At 51.8% G+C, this 21,021-nt stretch overlaps 2 protein-coding genes across 4 annotated transcripts; both read left to right on the top strand.

Annotated features, from left to right (window-relative positions):
* Positions 1–559: 559 nt before the first annotated feature.
* cnga4 (cyclic nucleotide gated channel subunit alpha 4) lies at positions 560–3,452 on the top strand (the record flags this gene model as incomplete). Its single annotated transcript, XM_062455541.1, has 6 exons — positions 560–658; positions 771–877; positions 1,115–1,698; positions 1,914–2,159; positions 2,559–2,724; positions 2,914–3,452. Coding segments are annotated over exons 1-6 (1,686 nt in total), but the record flags the coding sequence as incomplete, so codon positions are not given.
* Positions 3,453–4,408: 956 nt separating this feature from the next.
* Positions 4,409–19,920, top strand: trappc10 (trafficking protein particle complex subunit 10). 3 transcript variants are annotated; one of them, XM_062456513.1, is made up of 23 exons: positions 4,409–4,599; positions 6,393–6,474; positions 6,729–6,864; positions 8,141–8,340; positions 8,606–8,801; positions 9,152–9,263; positions 10,458–10,705; positions 10,818–10,964; positions 11,194–11,308; positions 11,549–11,625; positions 11,956–12,047; positions 12,396–12,536; positions 12,933–13,045; positions 13,275–13,810; positions 14,018–14,159; positions 14,359–14,526; positions 15,393–15,622; positions 15,810–15,910; positions 16,021–16,147; positions 16,850–17,014; positions 17,670–17,850; positions 18,223–18,417; positions 19,108–19,920. In XM_062456513.1, the coding sequence occupies exons 1-23, from the start codon at positions 4,539–4,541 to the stop codon at positions 19,353–19,355; spliced, it is 3,813 nt and encodes a 1,270-aa protein (XP_062312497.1). In that variant the 5' UTR covers positions 4,409–4,538; the 3' UTR covers positions 19,356–19,920. The 3 variants fall into 3 exon arrangements, with proteins under 3 accessions (XP_062312497.1, XP_062312496.1, XP_062312495.1); XM_062456512.1 differs by having other exon boundaries at positions 13,272–13,810; XM_062456511.1 differs by having other exon boundaries at positions 12,933–13,057.
* Positions 19,921–21,021: the final 1,101 nt, after the last annotated feature.

The following is a 21,021-nucleotide window of genomic DNA, read 5'->3' as shown; positions in this document are numbered from 1 at the left end:
TTAGAGAGCCATACTTCCATGGTGACCAAAATCACCAGCCCAGGTGAGGCTGCTCATTATGAAAACAAGCAATGCTGCAAAGCACAAGCCAATCAGTCCACGCAGGGCAATTATACTCACTGTTAGTCAACACTTTTTGTTAAGGCTGTCAGGCTTTGTCAGTCAAACCGAAAAGACACAGGTGAATCATGTCAGATGTGAACACGGGTCACCTTAGCCCAGAGAAAATGCTCTAAAGTCTTTCCGTCTGAGATTGGAGAGAACACACAGGATGAGCGGATGGGAGAAGCTGTTCCGATGGCGTCGGACACAGAAGGAGGGCGGAGATGGAGAGGCGAAAAAAGACGAGGGGAAAGATGAGCAGAAGGCAAAGGAAGTGAAGCCTAAAGTAAAGTGAGTGACTGGTGGGATACAAATGACAAAGCAAAACAATAGCTATTGGTTTGTTATGTAGCCAGGTTGATGAATGATTGAAGGAATTATTCTGATGTGATGAAAACAATCTGCACATCGTCTGACAGCATTTAATGCAGTCCTTTCTCTCTGTGCCAACAAGCTGGAGAGAGTGGGTGGTCGATCCGTCTGAGGAATTTTACTATGGATGGCTGCAGGTTATGATCTTTCCCATCAGCTACAACTGGGTCATCATAATTGCTAGGTGTGTGCACTGTATGTAATACAGTAATGTAGCTCCTCTTGTCTTTGAGGTAGAATGTGGCTGCTGCCAGTCATGAATGTAATGAAATGTTTTATTTCATTTTCATTTCTAGGGCATGCTTCTATGACCTTGAGGAAAACTTCCTGGCGGTTTGGCTCACATTGGACTACATATTTGATTTCCTATTTGTTATCGATACCATCATCAAATTTCGAACAGGTAAATAATTTACTGTAGGTCATTTTCATATATTTCTTGGCCGAAAATGTGAGCATCAAGGAAATATATCAAACCATTCTTGTTCCTCTGTGTGAAGCTCGTCCATTAGGTTTTTCTCGATCTTTGAAACCCTAAGCCCTTTGTGATGACAGTGTTTATCATTCTGTGCATCTCCAATTATCTGCAATTATGAACATCCTGACATGACATGCTCTGTATCTGTGATGCCCTCTGCAGGATACTTGGAGCAAGGCATTCTGGTCAGGGACATAGCTCTTCTGAAGAAGCATTACCTCAGCTCTTCTGGCTTCCTGTTAGATCTGGTGTCCATTCTGCCCACGGACCTTCTCTATATCTATTTCGGCATCCACTCCCCCCTAGTGAGAATCAACCGCTTCCTGCGTTCTCCCCGCCTCAACGAATCCCTGGATCGCATGGAAACACGTACCTCCTACCCAAACACCTTCCGCATCACCAAACTCATGCTCTACATCTTTGTTCTAATCCACTGGAACGCCTGTGTGTACTTCTCCCTCTCCAGATACATAGGCTTCGGGGAAGATCAGTGGGTGTACCCCAACATGTCTAACCCTGACTTTGCCTCCATGCGCCGCCAGTACTTTTACTGCTTCTGGTTCTCTGCGCTGATCTTCACCACGGTGGGCGACACGCCGGAGCCACAGCGCGAGGAGGAGTACCTGTTCATGATCGCCGACCTGCTCATCGCCGTGCTGGTGTTCGCCTCCGTCGTGGGAAACGTAGGCAACGTCATCACCAGCCTGAGGGATCGTGATCACGTGTTCTTCCCCAACCACGAGCTGGTGAGGGTCCGGAACCATCTCCACTGGGATTACAGATGAGGTCATACAAATACGACCAGGAAGTGATCCTCTAGTCACACTGGCCCAAGATCAAATATGATAATGAAGCTAGTTTGACTGGAACTTTTGTTTGGGCCTCAACATGGTGTCCAATTCGTCCCAGGGCGTTCAAGTACAAATAAATTGTCCAAACGTTCTTCTTCTCATAATTCTAGGTGAAAGCCTACTTGCGTAACCGTGACATCAGCAATGAGCTGCGTAACCGTGTGAACGGCTGGTATCAGCACCTGTACATCAACCGTAAGATCACAAGGGAGAACGAGATCCTGCAGCAGCTGCCGGTCCAACTCCAGACAGAAATCGCTGTCAGCGTGCACCTGCCGACCCTCTCCAAGGTCACCATCTTCCAGAACTGTGAGAAGAGCTTGCTGGAGGAGCTTGTGCTCAAACTCACGCCACAGGTCAGAGGTCAATAGTTGGAATCCGTTTAAACCCTGCACATTGTCTGGTACCATCAGTGGGATGTATTCCCTTTGTGGCAATGTCTGTGTATGTGTGGTCAGCTAAAACAGAATCTTCTACAGCTTTCCACATACCTCTCCTCGCCCCTCGCCCCTCCTCACCCCTCCTCGCCCCTCCTCGCCCTCCCTCACCGCTCTTCACCCTCCCTCACCCCTCTTCACCCTCCCTCACCCCTCCTCACCCTCACACACTCCTCCTCACCCTCCCTCACCCCTCCTCACCCTCACACACACCTCCTCACCCTCACACCTCAACTCTCCTCCCCTAACTTAAGATGTCACTTCCTCCATTTTGAAGTCTCTGGGGTGTTCTCCATCTTGATTCCCCTCCCCCTGCAGGTGTACAGTCCAGGGGAGTATGTGTGTAAAAAGGGGGATGTGGGACATGAGATGTACATCATCAAGGAGGGGAGGCTGGCCGTGGTGGCAGACGATGGAGTCACACAGTACGCTGTGTTGTGCGATGGGAATTTCTTCGGGGAGATTAGCATCCTCAACATCAAAGGTGACGACTTGAGGAAATAAAAATGTTAAGTCGTGATTTGGAAGGATGGATTGATGGATGTGTTTAGGTTTAAGTTGTGTATGTCTGTTGTTTTCCAGCACAATTTCAAACATCAGGACGATCAGTACTGACACATCACATACGTCTCGTATTTTAAAATGTCAGCGTTAAACAGGCGTGTGTTCATAGGTAACAAATCGGGCAATCGCAGGACGGCTAACATCCGCAGCATCGGCCACTCTGACCTCTTCAGTCTGTCCAAGGAGGACCTGACAGACACGCTATCTGAGTTCCCGGCAGCCAAGCGCCTTCTGGAAGAGAAAGGACGTCAGATCCTCACCAGGATGGGCATGCTGGAGGAGAGCAGAGAGGGCGAGGAGAAGGAAAAGGTAGAGACCAAGCTGGAGAGGCTGGAGGAGAACCTGGACACCCTGCATACCAAACTGGCTCGTCTGATGATGGAGCTGGAGTCTAGCAACCGCAAGATGCAGGCCAGGGTGGAACAGATCGAGTGGGAGACTGAGGGCTGGGAGGAGAGGCTAACTGAGGATGAAGATGGAGAAAGGGATGGAGAGAAGGAGAGGGGAGAGATGGATGATTGGGTGGAGGGGCAACCAGGCATTGGAGAGGAGGAGGTGGGTGTGCTGCTGGGACATGAGCATGGACGGATAAAGGAGGAAAGGGGGGAGGATGAGGAACGAGGAGAGGGGGAGCAAAAAGAGGAAAGGGGGGAGGAAGGGGGGGGGAATGAACTAGAAAAGGAGGAGAAAGGAGAGAAAATGGAGGAGGAAGGAGGGGAAAGGGAGGAGGAAGGAGAGGAAAAGGAACTAGAGAAGAAAGGACAGGAAAGGAGGGAAGAAGGAGAGGAAAGAAGGGAGCAAGGAGAGCAAAGGAGGGAGGAACAAGAAGAAAGGGAACTAGAAGAGGAGAAAGAAGGAGAAGAAAAGGAACTAGGAAAGGGGTAGCAGAGAGAGGATACAGAAGAGGTACAGGGAGAAGTAGAGAAAGGATAAATGAAAGAGATAGGAGGTGAAATGATACGAATGTGGAAAAATTATGGAGGAATTAAAAAGGATGTTGGAAGAACGAAACATAGAAGAAAATGTAGGAGCGATGTGTGGGAGGGAAGAGCAGAAATGGTTGGTCAGTAAAAAGAGATGGAGGGGAAGTTAAAATGAAGTTTGAGATCAGCCTTGTGTGAGACTGCTAAGGAAATCAACAACAAAGTAGAAATTACTTGAAGTGATACTGTAGTTGTTCCAACTTGTGCCAGTAGAAGACAGCTCACAATATCAAAGAGATGCACCTCGATGATTAATGTTCACTCGTATAATTGCTGAATTAATGCAAGCATGTGTCGGTCGACATGCATTTATCATGTCATAGATAAGCCTGTTAAGAAAATCAACATAAAATAGCATGTAGAATTGTTTAGAAAGGTCATTGAACATGAATTCCAAAACAAATCTATAAGCAAGCCTAGCACAGGTTTACATTATGTGTCCATTGTATCATTTTGGAAAATAATGACAAAATGTGTTCTCACAATACAGTATATTTATGAAAACAGTAAACGTGTCTAATTACCTTCTTATCTTGAACACATAACACATTGTAAGGAAAGTGTAATTATTCATGATTCTTGAACTATCCCTTTAAATTACGTGGAGTTTACGTAGTTCGTATGAAGGTGTTCCAGGAAGTGCAAGGGGACACGGGCCCCATCGATTGATCACAACTGCACACATAAGCATTTACTAACAACAACCTGGATTTTCGGATGACATTTTCATGGGGGGCTACCGTTAATACTCATGGAGCCTCAAGAGGAAAAGCCAATTATTTACACTATGGAAAACAAGCCGATTGTGACATGTGAGTGTTCTTTCCGATGTTGCAGTCGTATTTTTCCAGCCTGACAGCTAGCAAGCTAACTAACGTTAGCCAGTTAGCTAGCTATATGACACTTGCTGTTCTTGACTTAAACGAAACAGTTGCCACTGCAATTTGCCTTCGAGGTTATAGCGTGGAATGTTAATACCTAACTAGACAGCACGGCATGTGTATTTATATCGCATGATAGACCAGCAATAGAAATGGGATACCCTAGTCTCTGGACGTGAATCTCGTTTCGAGTAATAATATGTCAACTAGCTAGCAACATTAGCTACCATGCTAGCCGGTAGCTACCTATCTATGGATACGTCAGAACTCGTGCTGCAATTTTTGGTAACTGCTGTTATCACGCAAGAATGCACCTTGCTGCGATAAGTGTTCATCCAAGTCACACCGACTGCAGTGGCGACCATAGAATGAACAAATTGGCAGTCTAACCCCCATGCCGGCCTCTCGCGTCTCAAAGGTTATTTTAGGAATTGACCCTTTTGCCAGGGTTCGCTCGGACGTCAGTGTGTTGCCTTCTCCATTTAACGCTGATGAATCTACGAGTACGGCTGTGTAGTCATAGGCTACAGCGGGGATCTGAACTAACCGTGTGGTTGGTCAAAACGGCCAAGATGACTTGTCGGTCCCGTTTTAGACAGCAAGGGCTTGGGTTTCATTCATACGCCTCTATACGTTTACTGGTTGTATCTTTACGTGCCAAACATCCCTACCCCATAAGACCAAGTCTCTCTTTATGGGATAGACGCACTGCTTAACTGTTGTGGTGGAATTAGCCGTGCTTCAGTCAGAGTAGAGACCTATGGCTGTTGCCATGTGACGACTAAATACACAACAACGCTCGAACAGGATCTTGACTCCGCTCAAGGAACACACGATGTTTCCCTTCAGCATATGTTTGTGTTGCATGTCTTGGAAGTTAACCTATTGCTTTAGCCTACGTTTTACCAACCCAACATGTTTCTTCCCACGAGAAGACCAACTTCTTACATGGTTCTCAGTGCATTATGCGTCGTTAGCCAGCTTGCGGTAGAGAATGCTACGAACTAGAGACTTGGTACCATCTGCTACCTCCCTCGTCCTACGTCTTCCCACACAAGCGGTGTTTGGTTTTAGAGGGGTCGGGGTCTCACCTGCCGTCCCAGTACATTTTCAACACCTGTGCTTTTTAAAGCTCTGGACGTGAGGGCAAACTGAAGCAGGAAGGTGATAGCCAAACAGACTTGCACGGCTTTCTGTGGGGGATGCACAGGGGAAGCTGGACTGTTAGCAATGGTGCGGTCTACACCAAACACTAGTAGCACGACTATGCAGAACATTGTAAAGATGTATTGTTTTGCATGTTTCATGCTTTATTGGACAGTTTTGTAAGTGTGGCAGGAAAGGCAGGCAGGGAGAGGGAGAGATAGATAGAGAGGGAGACATGCAGCAAAGGGCCAAGGCTGGATTCAAACCGAGGCTGCTGTGGTAAGGCCTCTGTGTTGTACACACTTATCCCGTGAGCTACTGGAGCGCCACACGAGAACATTTTAAATAGACATTTCAGTTCAGGTGTTGATGGGTATTGGCTATTGGGTATCATCTGAGAGACTTTGTGTTGCACCCATTCACCCTTCTTTCCTTCTCTCTCTCTCTCTCTCTCTCTCTCTCTCTCTCTCTCTCTCTCTCTCTCTCTCTGTCTCTGTCTCTGTCTCTGTCTCTGTCTCTCTCTCTCTCCCTCCCCCCTCCCTTCCCCCCTCCTCCTCTTACACCTCTTGTCCACTCAGGCGCTGGGGACCAGGCTTTATTTACGTCTCTCTACACCCCATTGGCCCAGCAGCTCCCCAGGGAACCAATGGAGTGGAGGAGGTGAGTGCTGCCAAGGGCATGATGGGATATAAATGAACTGGTGTCGTTTTGGGATGATAGTTACCGCTATTGTAGGCCTGCAGCATCGAGTACACTCTCACGTGCATTGGAAAGTCCAAAAAGAAAACGTGATCAAATAAGGCTAATGGATAGCCTACCCGTCAAAATTGCATTCCACTACTCAAAGTCATAGAAGCTTATTGCTGTATAAGCATGTCTAAAGAACATTTCTATTGTGCTGTTTGTCTCTGTAGGACATATGGCAGGGCTCCTAAGATGATTCACCTGGAAGCTAACTTTGTCCAGTTCAAGGAAGACCTTCTCCCTAAAGAGGGAAACAAAGCCCTTCTAACCTTCCCTTTCCTCCACATCTACTGGACTGACTGCTGTGTAAGTGGAATGGCCCTCTGCTGATGTTTCCTGTGCACACACTCTCTCTCTCGCACGCGCGCACACACACACACACACACTCAGGGATCCACAAGCGCTTCTTATGGAATCAATCCAGACTTCACAGATTGCCTTTTGTGTTTTGAGAATTCAGAAACAATATTTTTCAGCAGGCACACACGCATTCTCTAAATTCAAACTCTTATCTTTCATTCCACTCCTTGCGAATTCCAAATGACTGCTCCCCTGTTTGCCTGCCCAGAGGAAGAGCTCAGTGGGAAACAGGAACATGGAGGGTGATTGATAGTCAGGCATGGGAGCCTCGGTTGTTTAAGGAAGTGCAGTCAGTGGCTCGTGACCAACATGGATGATGTTGCGTAATGGACAGTAGGCAGTGCTGAGCGGTGTAAGTAGGTTAGCTCGTTAAAAGTTTTGTACGGTCTTAATTATCTCCCTGGTCATTAAAGGGGATGTTTCATTTCACTCCCTTTTTAAAAGCTGTTTGCCACAGGCATCCATTCAGAGGAAGAGGGAATAGGGATCGTAGCCGTGGTAAATGTGGGCTGTGGAGATTGTGGAGTTTGTGTGTTTGGTCATTTGATTCCCTGAGGAGTTTCATGGAGAGATACACTCTGGGTTTGTGATGCAACTCAGTATGCACTTATTTGAGTTATGTCTATAACAACAAACATTTAAATCACAACCATAAAACTGTCATTGCTCCAAGCAACGTTCCCTTCTGTGTGGTTTAGGATTCTGCACTCAACTGTGTTTTAGCGAATATGCCAACACATCTAAAAACTGTGTAAAAGGAGTAATTGTGCTGAGCCTTATTTAACTGCAAGCCTACTCATTAATGATGTGTACCTATTCTTAGACGGCTGCTTACATATCACATATATGCATGTTAAAGCCATTATTCGGGGTGAGTAAAACGGTTTGACTTCACTCAAGCTTGCTTGCTAGCCTAGTTCTCAGCTGTCAACTTGCAAGATCTGCTGTAAGATCGTCGTCGTTGTTCCAGTGTTGTTGCACTTCAGCCTCTGGTCAGCCAGCCGCAGAAACTACACAATCATGTCTTTAATAAATAGGTAATAAGGGTGTATAGCTCAGTGGTTAGATCACTTGACTGTAGATCAAGAGGTCGCAGGTTCAAAACCCCCCGTGTGTTGTACGTCGCTCCGGATAAAAGCGTCCGCTGGATGAATGCGTTATCTCGTCAGCTGAGGTAACGATCCTCCTCCTCGTGGTTCAAGTCGTCCCGTCTCCCCTGCAGGACACGGAGGTGTATAAGAGCTCGGTGAAGGAGGACATGACCAGGTGGCAGAGCAGCCTGCGCGTCCACGGCTCTGCCGATTGGGTCATCGTCGTCGTGGAGACCAGCGACGCCAAGAAGAAGAACAAGACCAACATCCTGCCGCGCTCCTCCATCGTGGACAAGATCCGCAACGACTTCTGCAACAAGCAGAACGACAGGTGAGTCGGCGCCGGCCGAGGAGGCCTGTGAACGCGGCACCTTTATCTCCTTCTTACTCAGACACACACACACACACACACAATCTTACGGGCAGTTTGAAAAGATCACACCTCACCAAGCTTTATGCCACTCTCTTTATTTTTCTCTCCTTCTCTTTCTCATCTCTCTGTCTCTCTCTCTCTCTCTCTCTCTCTCTCTCTCTCTCTCTCTCTCTCTCACTGTCCTCTCTCTCACACTCTCTCCCTTTCTCTCTCCCTCCCCCAGGTGTGTGGTTCTGTCGGACCCCCTGAAGGACTCGTCTCGTTCGCAGGAGTCGTGGAGCTCCTTCCTGCTCAAGCTGCGCACGCTGCTGCTCATGTCCTTCACCAAGAACCTGGGCCGCTTCGAGGACGACATGCGCACGCTCCGCGAGAAACGCACGCAGCCAGGGTGGAGCTTCTGCGAATACTTCATGGTGCAGGTGCGTGTGTGTCTCTCTCCTGGGTGTGTGTGTGTGTCCTTTCGTGCTTGTGGCTGTATCCTGTGTGTGTGTGTCTTTCCTTTGTGTGCATGTGTGTGTGTGTTTCCTGTGTGTGTGTGTGTGCATTTGTCCCACTTTTTAGTTTTGTCTGTGTGTGACTCACCTCCACGTGCAAGTTTGTGTCTGTCTCTGTGGTGATCTCATCTTTCTCTGTGTGTGTGTTTAGGAAGAGCTGGCGTTTGTGTCTGTCTCTCTGGTGATCTCATCTTTCTCTGTGTGTGTGTTTAGGAAGAGCTGGCGTTTGTGTCTGTCTCTGTGGTGATCTCATCTTTCTCTGTGTGTGTGTTTAGGAAGAGCTGGCGTTTGTGTTTGAGATGCTGCAGCAGTTTGAGGACGCTCTGGTCCAGTATGACGAGCTGGACGCTCTCTTCACTCAGTACGTCCTCAACTTTGGAGCCGGAGGTACGGTTTTCTGTTGGATGTTTGCTCTCACACGGCAACATCTCACACTGCCACATCTCACACTGCCTAGCTCCAAACAAAGATGGAAACCAGTCAGAAATAACAACTGAAACAAAGTATTTCCTGTCTGTTTGTGTCCGTCTCCCTTTGCTCTCTCCACCTTTCTTTTTCCACTCTTTCTTTCTGTCCTATTTCTTTCTCTCCCAACTCTCTCTTGCTCTTTCTCCCCCCCGCTCCTCTCTCCCTCCCTCCCCCTGTCATCCTCATCCTTAATTCCTGACCTGTCTGCTTCCCCCTCTTTCTTCCTTTTCCTCTGTACTGTTTCTCTCTTTCCCTCCTTCTGTTTACCTTCTCTCCTACCACCCACCCCTTTTTCTCCAACCCCATCCCTCTCTCTCCTCTGACTCCCCTCTCTCTTCCCACCTGTCTCCCCCCTCCCCTCTCTCTCTCTTCCCACCTGTCTCCCCCCTCCCCTCTCTCTCTCTTCCCACCTGTCTCCCCCCTCCCCTCTCTCTCTCTTCCCACCTGTCTCCCCCCTCCCCTCTCTCTCTCTTCCCACCTGTCTCCCCCCTCCCCTCTCTCTCTCTTCCCACCTGTCTCCCCCCTCCCCCCTCTCTCTCTTCCCACCTGTCTCCCCCCTCCCCTCTCTCTCTCTTCCCACCTGTCTCCCCCCTCCCCTCTCTCTCTCTTCCCACCTGTCTCCCCCCTCCCCTCTCTCTCTCTTCCCACCTGTCTCCCCCCTCCCCTCTCTCTCTCTTCCCACCTGTCTCCCCCCTCCCCTCTCTCTCTCTTCCCACCTGTCTCCCCCCTCCCCTCTCTCTCTCTTCCCACCTGTCTCCCCCCTCCCCTCTCTCTCTCTTCCCACCTGTCTCCCCCCTCCCCTCTCTCTCTCTTCCCACCTGTCTCCCCCCTCCCCTCTCTCTCTCTTCCCACCTGTCTCCCCCCTCCCCTCTCTCTCTCTTCCCACCTGTCTCCCCCCTCCCCTCTCTCTCTCTTCCCACCTGTCTCCCCCCTCCCCTCTCTCTCTCTTCCCACCTGTCTCCCCCCTCCCCTCTCTCTCTCTTCCCACCTGTCTCCCCCCTCCCCTCTCTCTCTCTTCCCACCTGTCTCCCCCCTCCCCTCTCTCTCTCTTCCCACCTGTCTCCCCCCTCCCCTCTCTCTCTCTTCCCACCCCTCCCCCTCTCCCTCCCCCAGATGGAGCTAACTGGCTGGGCTCCTTCTGCGCCCCGGTGAAGGCCTGGAGCGGACTGCTGCTCCGCCGGCCCATCGACATGGAGAAGCGAGAGGGCATCCAGCGCGGCGAGGCCAGCCTGCTGGACCTGCGCAGCTACCTGTTCTCCCGCCAGTGCACCCTGCTCATCTTCCTGCAGCGGCCCTGGGAGGTCACGCACCGGGCCCTGGAGCTGCTGCACACCTGCGTCCAAGAGCTGCGTCTGCTGGAGGTAGCCTAGCCTAGCTTAGCTTAGGTTGCCTTTGCCTACGTTAGCTTAGCTTATTTTAGCTTAGTTTAGGCCCATGATAGAATCTAATCTGAGCTGTCGTGCTGCTGTGTAGGTGTCGGTGCTGGAGGGGGCGCTAGACTGCTGGGTGTTCCTCAGCTGTCTGGAGGTGCTGCACAGGATCGAGGGCTGCTGTGACCCCGCCCAGCTGGCCGCCAACTGCTCCCACACCGTGGGCCTGTGGGCCTACGCTACGGACAAGGTGGCTGCCTCGCCGAGCACTTTCAAGTTAAAAATAATATATTTTATTTATCTGCTGTAAAATACTCTTCCATGGAAAAATATACCTATTAAATATATCACACTGATCGTGAGGAATGCATGTTACAAACAGTATACAAGTCATATGAACCTTCCTTGTGAACTTGACTGAGTTGCTTGCTGTTATCTGAATGTGTGTTTTACGTCTGTGTGTCTGTCCTGTGCTCCAGCTGAAGTGTCTGGGCTACCTGTGCGGGCTGGTGTCCGACCAGGGCCCCACCTCAGAGGACCTGAACAGAACGGTGGACCTGCTGGCCGGACTGGGAGATGAGCGACCAGAGACTGGTGAGAGACGAGGGGGAAACAGAAACAGAGTAATCTGGGATGACTGCATGTAAACACGCCTGTCAAGTCCCAAAGAGCCAAACGGGTGACGTGTTAGCTCGTTAGCTTGTCTGAGTGGGTTTAGATGGAGATGGAAGCCGGGCAGGTGAGCGATGGGAGATGAAAGATGAGTTGTGGTTCTGAGCCAAGAAGATCTTGTGAGCTGAATTCTTAACTTGTCGGACTCTCATTCTCCCACAGTCAGCAGCTTGCAGAGCCCGTACAAGAAACTCAAAGAAGCGTTGTCGTCCGTGGAGGCGTTTGAGAGACACTACCTGGTGAGTTCACATCACAGGCAGGGCTGTCCTCTTCATATCGATCAATAAAGAAGATATTTAGTCTACTAACTGTCTAGGAATCAACCATTTTATACTATTCCCTCCTTCCTTAACCCCCCCCCCTCATTTGATTCCCCCCTCCTTCTTTCTCTCTTCCTCCTCCCCTCCCTCCTCTCTCTCTCCCCCCCCTCCATGATTCCCCCTCCTTCTTTCTCTCTTCCTCCCTCCCTCCCTCCCTCCCTCCCTCCTCTCTCTCTCTCTCTCTCTCTCTCTCTCTCTCTCTCTCTCTCTCTCTCTCTCCCTCCTCTCTCTCTCCCCCCCCCCCCCCAGGAGCTCTCTCATGCTGCGATGGAGATGTACCGGGCCATTGGCAGGATGAGGTCAGCCAGACTGGTGGGGAAAAGCCTGGCTGAGTTCTACATGTGAGATCTTCTTTACCTTCAGCTACCTTAACGTGCACAGTGTACTCATGTTTTACCTCACCTATCACTCCTAATGCTTATTTAATGTATCCTTCTCATGACACCCCACTCTTAACATATACATGTGTATGTGGGAGTCGGGTGGCTGAGTGGTGAGGGAGTCGGGCTAGTAATCTGAAGGTTGCCAGTTCGATTCCCGGCCGTGCAAAATTACGTTGTGTCCTTGGGCAAGGCACTTCATCCTACTTGCCTCGGGGGGAATGTCCCTGTACTTACTGTAAGTTGCTCTGGATAAGAGCGTCTGCTAAATGACTAAATGTAAATGTATGTACGTGTGCGTGTGTGTAGGAGGAAGGCTGATCCTGATCATGCAGAGAGCTTCCTGCAGGATGCCCTGAGGTCGTACGTGTCAGAGGGGTGGAACCTGCCCGTCACTCACACCAGGAAGCAGATCGCAGCGTGTCAGAAGCTGCTCGTCCGGACGGAGGAGTATCCTCTACTTCTTGTATGGAGTCTTACCACACATTCTACTTCCTGTATTGAGTCTTACCACACATTCTACTTCCTGTATGGAGTCTTACCACACATTCTACTTCCTGTATGGAGTCTCACCACACATTCATTCCTGCCACCCGACAGGAAGAGCCTGGCTTGATTTCCTTGCTGACGAGATCTCTATTATTGGTACTCCTGGCGGAAAGAAAATATATTGTCATTAATGGCAGTACCTTTTCTTCCCACCAGGAGTCGTCCCACAATCGTCAACAGTCTCTTTCTGTCTCACGTTGTGAACACCCTCATATATCCTACACATCAGGCTGATCCATATTCACATAGCCCACGTTCCCTATTGGCCAGTTGGTGTCCTTGACCTTGCACCATTAGCTACTTGCAGACCAGTGCCTTGCTGGCAGGGGATGGGAATCTGACCAGTGAGGAGAGGGAGCACTTCTGTCAGGAGATTCTGACTTTCGCCGGCCAATCAACAGACAGCAAAGGTAAGCGTGCAGGTGAAGACATTCTGAGTTCATGTGTAATTGTGTCATTAGTAGACTGAGGCCAGTGTCCAAATAATTCAACATCACCTTTGTAAAATAGCGATTTTTGTTGTTGTATGGTATTGAATTATTTTGTATTTCTCAATGAATGTATGTTTTTGGAAATTAACGTTAATATAAAAAAGTAACTTTTTTTTTTTAACACTTTTTTTATCACATCCCTCCACAGCCCAGAAGGTGGCGCTCAGCATGACCGCCTTCGCCCAGCTCACTCAGCTGCAGTTCCGCCCGGCAACGGCGTCCGTGCACTCCGGCGCCGCCCTGCAGGTGGAGCTCCGCCTCCGCAGCCTCATGCCCGTCCCCGTGCCTCTGGAGCAGCTGGCCGCCAGCCTGCACTTCAGCCTGGAGCAGGCCGGGACCCTGGGCAGGGCCAAGGGGGCTCTCAGACAACCCAACCCAGGGATAGTGCACTTCCCCCCGGGCAGCTCCTCGGGAGGGCCCCTTCAGTCGTCCTTGGCTGGGGGTCCGGCCCTGGAGCTGGATGAGATCCAGGACAGGAGCCCCTCTGATAACTCCCTCAACTCCGCCGGCATGGTGTGCAAGAACACGCACCTGGTCATGCGTTGTCATGACAGCGGATCGTCGCCCGACCTGCCCAACTGCGTCAGCCCGGCCCCCGTTGCCATGGACGACGGAGCGCAGATGCTGAAGACGCACAACGTGACGCTGTTGCCCGGAGACAACAGCATCGTCTTCACCGCCCCGGTAACGTTTATTTTTAACAGTGCACTAGCGTGGACTTGTAGACTGTGTTATGATGCTGCAAGTACTCACTCCCCTCCTCCTCTCTCTCCCTCTCTCTCTTCCCCTCTCTTTTCCTCTCTCTCTTTCTCTTCCTCTCTCTCTCTCCCCCCCCCTCTTCCTCTCTCTCTCTTCCCCCCTCTCCCCCTCTTCCCCTCTCCCCCTGTCCAGAGTGGGGACCCAGGCACCTACACGCTGCGCCAGCTGTGTGCCACGGTGGGCCAGGTCCAGTTTGTCCTGCCCCACATCTACCCCCTGGTCCAGTACGAGGTGTACTCCCAGGAGCCCCAGCTCACTGTGGAGCCCCTCACAGGTACGCCTCTCGCACACACACACACACACCGACACACTAGCACACACTCTCTCACACACACACACTAGCACACACTCTCTCACACACACACACACACACGAGATACACACTAGCACACACACGAGACACACTTCACAGACAAGCGCACACTCACACACACACAAACACACACATCTAACAGTGCCTGTGTGTGTGTCAGAGCCCCTGCTGGCTGGCCTGCCCCAGAAGGTGAGGTTCACCCTGCAGACGGGGCACTACAGCGTGAAGAAGGGCGACGCCCTGCAGCTGAGCAACACGGACAGCATGCCCATCCTGCCCCCCTCCCCCTCCTCGCCCTGCGCCGCCACCATCCTCAACGCAGCCTCCGGTTAGTCTCGGTTTCTGCAGAGCAACATCAGCTGATGTCTCTGTTATGGATCTGTGTGTTTGGGAGGGGGAGGATGGAGGCGGGGTAAAGTCTTTGGAACTAGGATTGCTGCTGTACAGATTTAACCAGATTTTAATCCAGAGGGTATGAGACGTGTTATGATGTTAATCCCCCCCCACGAAAGCATTTTATCAGAAGCAAATAATGAACCATCACGTCTCCTCCCCCACCTCCCCTCTCCCGTCTCCTCCCCCACCCCCCCTCTCCCTTGCCTCCCCCTCTCCCGTCTCCTCCCCCACCCCCCCTCTCCCGTCTCCTCCCCCCTCTCCCGTCTCCTCCCCCACCCCCCCTCTCCCGTCTCCTCCCCCCTCTCCCGTCTCCTCCCCCACCCCCCCTCTCCCGTCTCCTCCCCCACCCCCCCTCTCCCGTCTCCTCCCCCACCCCCCCTCTCCCGTCTCCTCCCCCACCCCCCCTCTCCCGTCTCCTCCCCCACCCCCCCTCTCCCTTGCCTCCCCCTCTCCCGTCTCCTCCCCCACCCCCCCTCTCCCGTCTCCTCCCCCTCTCCCGTCTCCTCCCCCTCTCCCGTCTCCTCCCCCACCCCCCCTCTCCCGTCTCCTCCCCCACCCCCCCTCTCTCCTCTCCTCCCCCTCTCCCGTCTCCTCCCCCACCCCCCCTCTCCCGTCTCCTCCCCCTCTCCCGTCTCCTCCCCCACCCCCCCTCTCCCTTGCCTCCCCCTCTCCCGTCTCCTCCCCCACCCCCCCTCTCCCGTCTCCTCCCCCTCTCCCGTCTCCTCCCCCACCCCCCCTCTCCCTTGCCTCCCCCTCTCCCGTCTCCTCCCCCACCCCCCCTCTCCCTCCCCCTCCCAGAGCGTGTGGGAGAGGCGTCTCTCTCCATCCAGGCGTCTGAGAAGGTGACCAGCATTGTGCTCCCCCTCACGCCCCCCTACCACACCCTGGAGTTCCAGCTGGAGGTGCTGTGCGTCATCCCCTCCGGCCCCCACCGGCCCCCCGGGGAGAGGCTGACCAATGGGGAGGTCCGGCATCGGCCGCGCAGCTACAGCCACCCCGACACGCCCATGACCGCCATCGACCAGAGGGTACCCTAACCCCCTGACCTCCCTCACGCTTACCTCACGATTAAATACCGGTTTTATTTTTTTATTACTTTACTTTTTTAAGATCAAAAGTCATTTATCAAGTACATGTTTTACATGTTATTTTAAGTGGTTTTGTGGTTTTGTTTTTTAATCAAATTTTGTGTCTTTTCTCTTTTCCCGACTCCAGATGTCTATAGACTGTCCCTGGTCCATCTACTCCACCCTCCTGGCCCTCACCTTCTACATCCCCTTTAAGACCAAACACTCACTGCTGTCAGCAGGCAACAGGTGAGAACCTCCCCTTTAATGTGGAGGTGATGGGAGAGATGATATGGGGAGAGGGGATGGGGAGAGGCGGTGGGGAGATAACGGTGTTTCTGCCCCCCCGGGCGCTACAGGAAGTTCATCCAGGTGTGTGTGCAGAACGTGTCGGACGTGAGCTTCCACCTGACAGAGCAGCACCTGACGGAGCAGCAGCAGGAATGCTCTCTGGAGCTCCAGTCCCTCAACACTAAAGCACAACAGGTGGGGAGAGGAGAGGATGGAACACGAGAGGAAGGAATGGAATGGGAAAGGATAGAATGGAACAGGATAGAACAGAATGTACTGTAATAGAATGGAACATGTTTGAGGATAATATAACATAATGGAATAGAATAGTTGAATAGAATAGAATGGAATGAAAAACATTGAGAAAATTCACAAGTGTAAAACATTGTTAAAATACTGTACCTTCATATTTGTGATCACATGGTGGGAAAACATTCTACATGTACAGCAGCACTACTGTAATCACTTAAGCTTAATTTATACTTAGGTTGCCGACACTTTTGAAATGGTCGCCGACGAAAAAAAAAAAGTGTCGCTCAGGCTGCTGCATTTATACTTCGGCAAACAGTCGCCTGTGCTCAAGGTTCGCGTGACGTAAATAGAATCATTTTACCGTTACATTCATAGCTATGGTTACATTGTTAACGCTTTGTAGCCTAGGTGATCAATCGGAAAAACGGACAATTTTAATTTTTCACTATGTGACGACATCCGCCCCAGTAGAAATTTCTCCTGGTAGGCGACACTTCTAAGCGACGGTTAAAAGTGTCGACCGAGACGTCATTTCTGTCGGCGACCTTTTCAAAAGTGTCTGCGACCCAAGTATAAATTGGGCTTAACACTCTACTGTTTAGAGGTGAACAGACTGTAATCCCTGTGTCCCTCCTTGGTGTGCAGCTGGTGAGCAGTAAGCAGTGTGTGTTCTGCCTATGGGAGGTGAAGTGGAAGGCCTGTCTGCCCGCCTGTCTGCAGTGCGTCTTCTCTGCCAGCTTTTCTCCCAGCGCCCACCAGACCTCCTCCTTCAAGCCCTACCACTACGACTTCCAGCTGGAGAGAGTCACGGTGAGCACAGCCTGGCCCTGACCCCCTCCTGCCCTGACCCCCTCCTGCCCTGACCCCCTCCTGCCCTGACCCCCTCCTGCCCTGACCCCCTCCTGCCCTGACCCCTCCTGCCCTGACCCCTCCTGCCCTGACCCCCTCCTGCCCTGACCCCTCCTGCCCTGACCCCCTCCTGCCCTGACCCCCTCCTGCCCTGACCCCCTCCTGCCCTGACCCCTCCTGCCCTGACCCCCTCCTGCCCTGACCCCCTCCTGCCCTGACCCCTCCTGCCCTGACCCCTCCTGCCCTGACCCCTCCTGCCCTGACCCCTCCTGCCCTGACCCCCTCCTGCCCTGACCCCTCCTGCCCTGACCCCTCCTGCCCTGACCCCTCCTGCCCTGACCCCTCCTGCCCTGACCCCTCCTGCCCTGACCCCCTCCTGCCCTGACCCCTCCTGCCCTGACCCCTCCTGCCCTGACCCCTCCTGCCCTGACCCCCTCCTGCCCTGACCCCTCCTGCCCTGACCCCTCCTGCCCTGACCCTGTCTTCACACCCTCATCTGTTCATCTAGCAGCCGCTGTCCTCAGCAGTGCAGAAGACAGAAGCACATCCATAGTTTATATTTCTATACCGAAGTCATGTGTGTAGTTTCATTGTGGTTGCCGTGTCGCCCCTGCAGACACTGTACAGCCTGAGAGCGGAGATCCTGCCAGGCGCCGGGGAGCAGAGCTGTCACTCTGGCACCCTCTGTGGGCTGGAGGTCTCCATCACACGCCTGGCGGAGCCCTCGGAGGGGGAGGAGGAGGTGGAGGGGCAGGGGGAGACGGAGGGGCTTCGCACCACCAAGCTGATGTATGAAGGTGAGCCGGCGGGGAGGGGGCGTGGGGGGGAGGGAGGGAGGGAGGGGGAGGGGGGGAGGGAGGGTCGTGGGGGTGAGGTTCCTGAGCAGCGTTTGACTCAGAGGAACCGATTGTAAGTCTGTGTGTGCAGTGGTGGTCCTAGCACATTTGGAGCCCTTGGCAAGGTTTTCCCCTGCACACCTGTAAACGGCACGACAATGGGTGTGAACACAAACACACTACCTTTTTTATGCCAGCAGAGGGCACCAAACACAAAAATGACGGAAAATGCCAACCCTCTCCATGCGGCTGCCCGGTTCGCCCGTGCCTAGAACCGCTAGTGTGTGTGTGTGTGTCTGTGTGCTTCCTCACCCTCCCTGCTCTGCCCCCTAGTGGCTGACAGCAGCAGCAGCTGGGCAGTGTGTGGTAAGAGCTCGGGGCTGGTCTCCATGCCCCTTGCCGTCTGCGCCACGCACAAGATCCACATCGAGGTGATGCCCCTCTTCGCCGGACACCTGCCTTTCCCCAAGATCCAGGTGTTCAAGTACCTGCCTCACAGCGCCCTGCCCGCCATCCAGCCCGACCCAGGTGAGACCCTCCTGCTCCACCCCTCTGAGACGCACAGGAGGACAAATCCAGAACACAGCTGTTGGCCTACACACCTAACCCTTGTGCTGCCTTCGGGTCACATGACCCAAAGGTTCATAATGAACCATCGTTGTGTTTACACAATTTTACCCAATAAAAAAAAACAAATAAAAATAATTTTCTTTTTAACTTCGCAATGTGGGGGGTCTGAGACAGCCCAACGGTTAAAAGAAAATTATTCACTTTGTTTTTGTATGCGGTAAAGTTGTCGCAATACGACGGTGGGTCACAATGACTGATGGGTCAGAATGACCCGAAGATAACACAAGGGCTCATCAATCCCACAAATCTGCATTTGTCAAGAAGAAGAAACGTTTGTGTTGTATTGATGCATGTATACGATATGGAACATTGAACGCTGCACTCGCAAAGTAAAGGGAGTCAGGCGGCTGAGCGGTTAGGGAATCGGGCTAGTAATCAGAAGGTTGCCGGTTCGATTCCCCACCATGCAAAATGACGTTGTGTCCTTGGGCAAGGCACTTCACCCTACTTGCCTCGGGGGAATGTCCCTGTACTTACTGTAAGTCGCTCTGGATAAGAGCGTCTGCTAAATGTAAATGTAATGTAAATCCCTCATGTTGACGGGAATATTTCTTACGTTTTGAAACGATCTCTCCCTGTGGTCCACAGACAGCTGTGTGGAGAACGACACCCTCTCCCTGCTGGACAAGGCCCTGGACGACCAGGCCGACACGGCCAGCATCCGCAGCCGGGGCAGCGTCCTCTCCGTGGGCAGCGGGGAGCAGCAGCAGAGAGGCCTTCCCATGCCGCGTCTGGAGCCCTTCAACCCCGGCCAGGTGTTCAACCACAGCCAGGGCCTGCAGGTGCTGGTGCTGCCCGCCACCGACGACCACGTCCTGGAGGTCAACGCCACGTGACCCGGGGCGGACGCCGCCTACCAGCCTCCTGTCGTCGTCGTAGTTACCGTCATCACCACCACTCACCCTGGCACCCACCTCTGGACACATGCTACCCAGGACTTGGTGGGACCTTGCTGGGCTGAAGCTCCCGGGTGGGGGGCCTTGGGGCGGCTGTTTCTGGAGCCCTGACTGAGGGGCGTTCGTGTGGGCTAAGCTAGCTGGGCTAGACCCGAGCATGAAACTATCACGACAGCGGAACATTGGCGTTATCGTGGACTGTTAGACACCACGCCACCTTGGAATATCTTAACCTCCTGTGTTTTTCCTCCCTACTTCCTTGTCCTCCTTCTTAGACTGTGTACGTCTCAGTTGGTAGATACAGTCCATCTCTCTACATCTTTTGGCTAAGAGAGCGAAACTCAGACGCTGTTGGGAATGTTTTCACACTAAAGTACTGTCATTCTGATTGATCGCCACTTTCAGAGCTTGAAATGAGATCCCGGACTGCCCATAATGCTTTGCAGCTACACATTTGCCAAATCCTCCTCCTCCCCCCCCCACTGGGTTTATACTTTCACTCTCCCCTCCACACAACTGTATTAAACTTAGTTGCACCAAAGCACCCTGTGAGGAGAGTGTGTGCTTGCTTGTAGAGTGGTATAGCTGTCTCACTACTGATGTAGCTGTCTCACTACTGATATAGCTGTCTCACTACTGATGTAGCTGTCTCACTACTGATGTGGCTGTCTCACTACTGATGTGGCTGTCTCACTACTGATGTAGCTGTCTCACTACTGATGTAGCTGTCTCACTACTGATGTAGCTGTCTCACTACTGATGTGGCTGTCTCACTACTGATGTGGCTGTCTCACTACTGATGTGGCTGTCTCACTACTGATGTGGCTGTCTCACTACTGATGTAGCTGTCTCACTACTGATGTAGCTGTCTCACTACTGATGTAGCTGTCTCACTACTGATGTGGCTGTCTCACTACTGATGTGGCTGTCTCACTACTGATGTGGCTGTCTCACTACTGATGTAGCTGTCTCACTACTGATGTGGCTGTCTCACTACTGATGTGGCTGTCTCACTACTGATGTGGCTGTCTCACTACTGATGTGGCTGTCTCACTACTGATGTAGTTGGCCGGGTGCGTACGCCTGCGTGAGGTTATATATTTGTTGCCGTATACTGTCTTGAGTGTGTTGAGCTTAAAAGGACAGTTCACCTAATTTTCAAGATTTTAAGATAATAGAAAAATGTTAAAAGAAGAGAAAAAAATTAAAAGAACATATATATATATATAATGAAAATTGGGTGAACTTTCCCTTTAGGTTAGATAGTGATTGAGGATTAGTCAGTGAAGTGGCGCGTGTGTGAGATGAACTTCTGCTGTTTGTCTGTTAGTCTCTTGGATGGGGAGCATGTATCCCTCCCAGCTATGCACATATCCCTCCCTTCTCACCTTGCTGTCGGCTGTGAAAACCAATCACCTGTCCATCTCTCACCGTGTGATTATCCTGCTCTCCTGGCCACTGTACATACTGTACCATAGAGAAATAAATGTGATTTAAAGAATGGAAGGAGCGCAATCTTCTTTTTTTGCTAATTCATTCTAATTTCTGAGCGTTCGATGGGAAATGTTTCGTTTTTCTGTTACGTCTTAATTACTGTATAAAAAAG

This window comes from Osmerus eperlanus, chromosome 3, assembly GCF_963692335.1.
Source record: "Osmerus eperlanus chromosome 3, fOsmEpe2.1, whole genome shotgun sequence".
Classification (NCBI taxonomy): domain Eukaryota; kingdom Metazoa; phylum Chordata; class Actinopteri; order Osmeriformes; family Osmeridae; genus Osmerus; species Osmerus eperlanus.
This window is presented reverse-complemented; position numbering and strand designations above follow the sequence as displayed.

Excerpts from the sequence above, each read along its gene's own strand:
- trappc10 (XM_062456511.1), top strand. The coding sequence starts at position 4,539 with ATGGAGCCTCAAGAGGAAAAGCCAATTATTTACACTATGGAAAACAAG. Across the intron at positions 4,600-6,392 it reads AAACAAGCCGATTGTGACAT|GCGCTGGGGACCAGGCTTTA; the intron begins GTGAGTGTTCTT and ends TTGTCCACTCAG. Across the intron at positions 13,058-13,274 it reads CAGCAAAGGTAAGCGTGCAG|CCCAGAAGGTGGCGCTCAGC; the intron begins GTGAAGACATTC and ends ATCCCTCCACAG.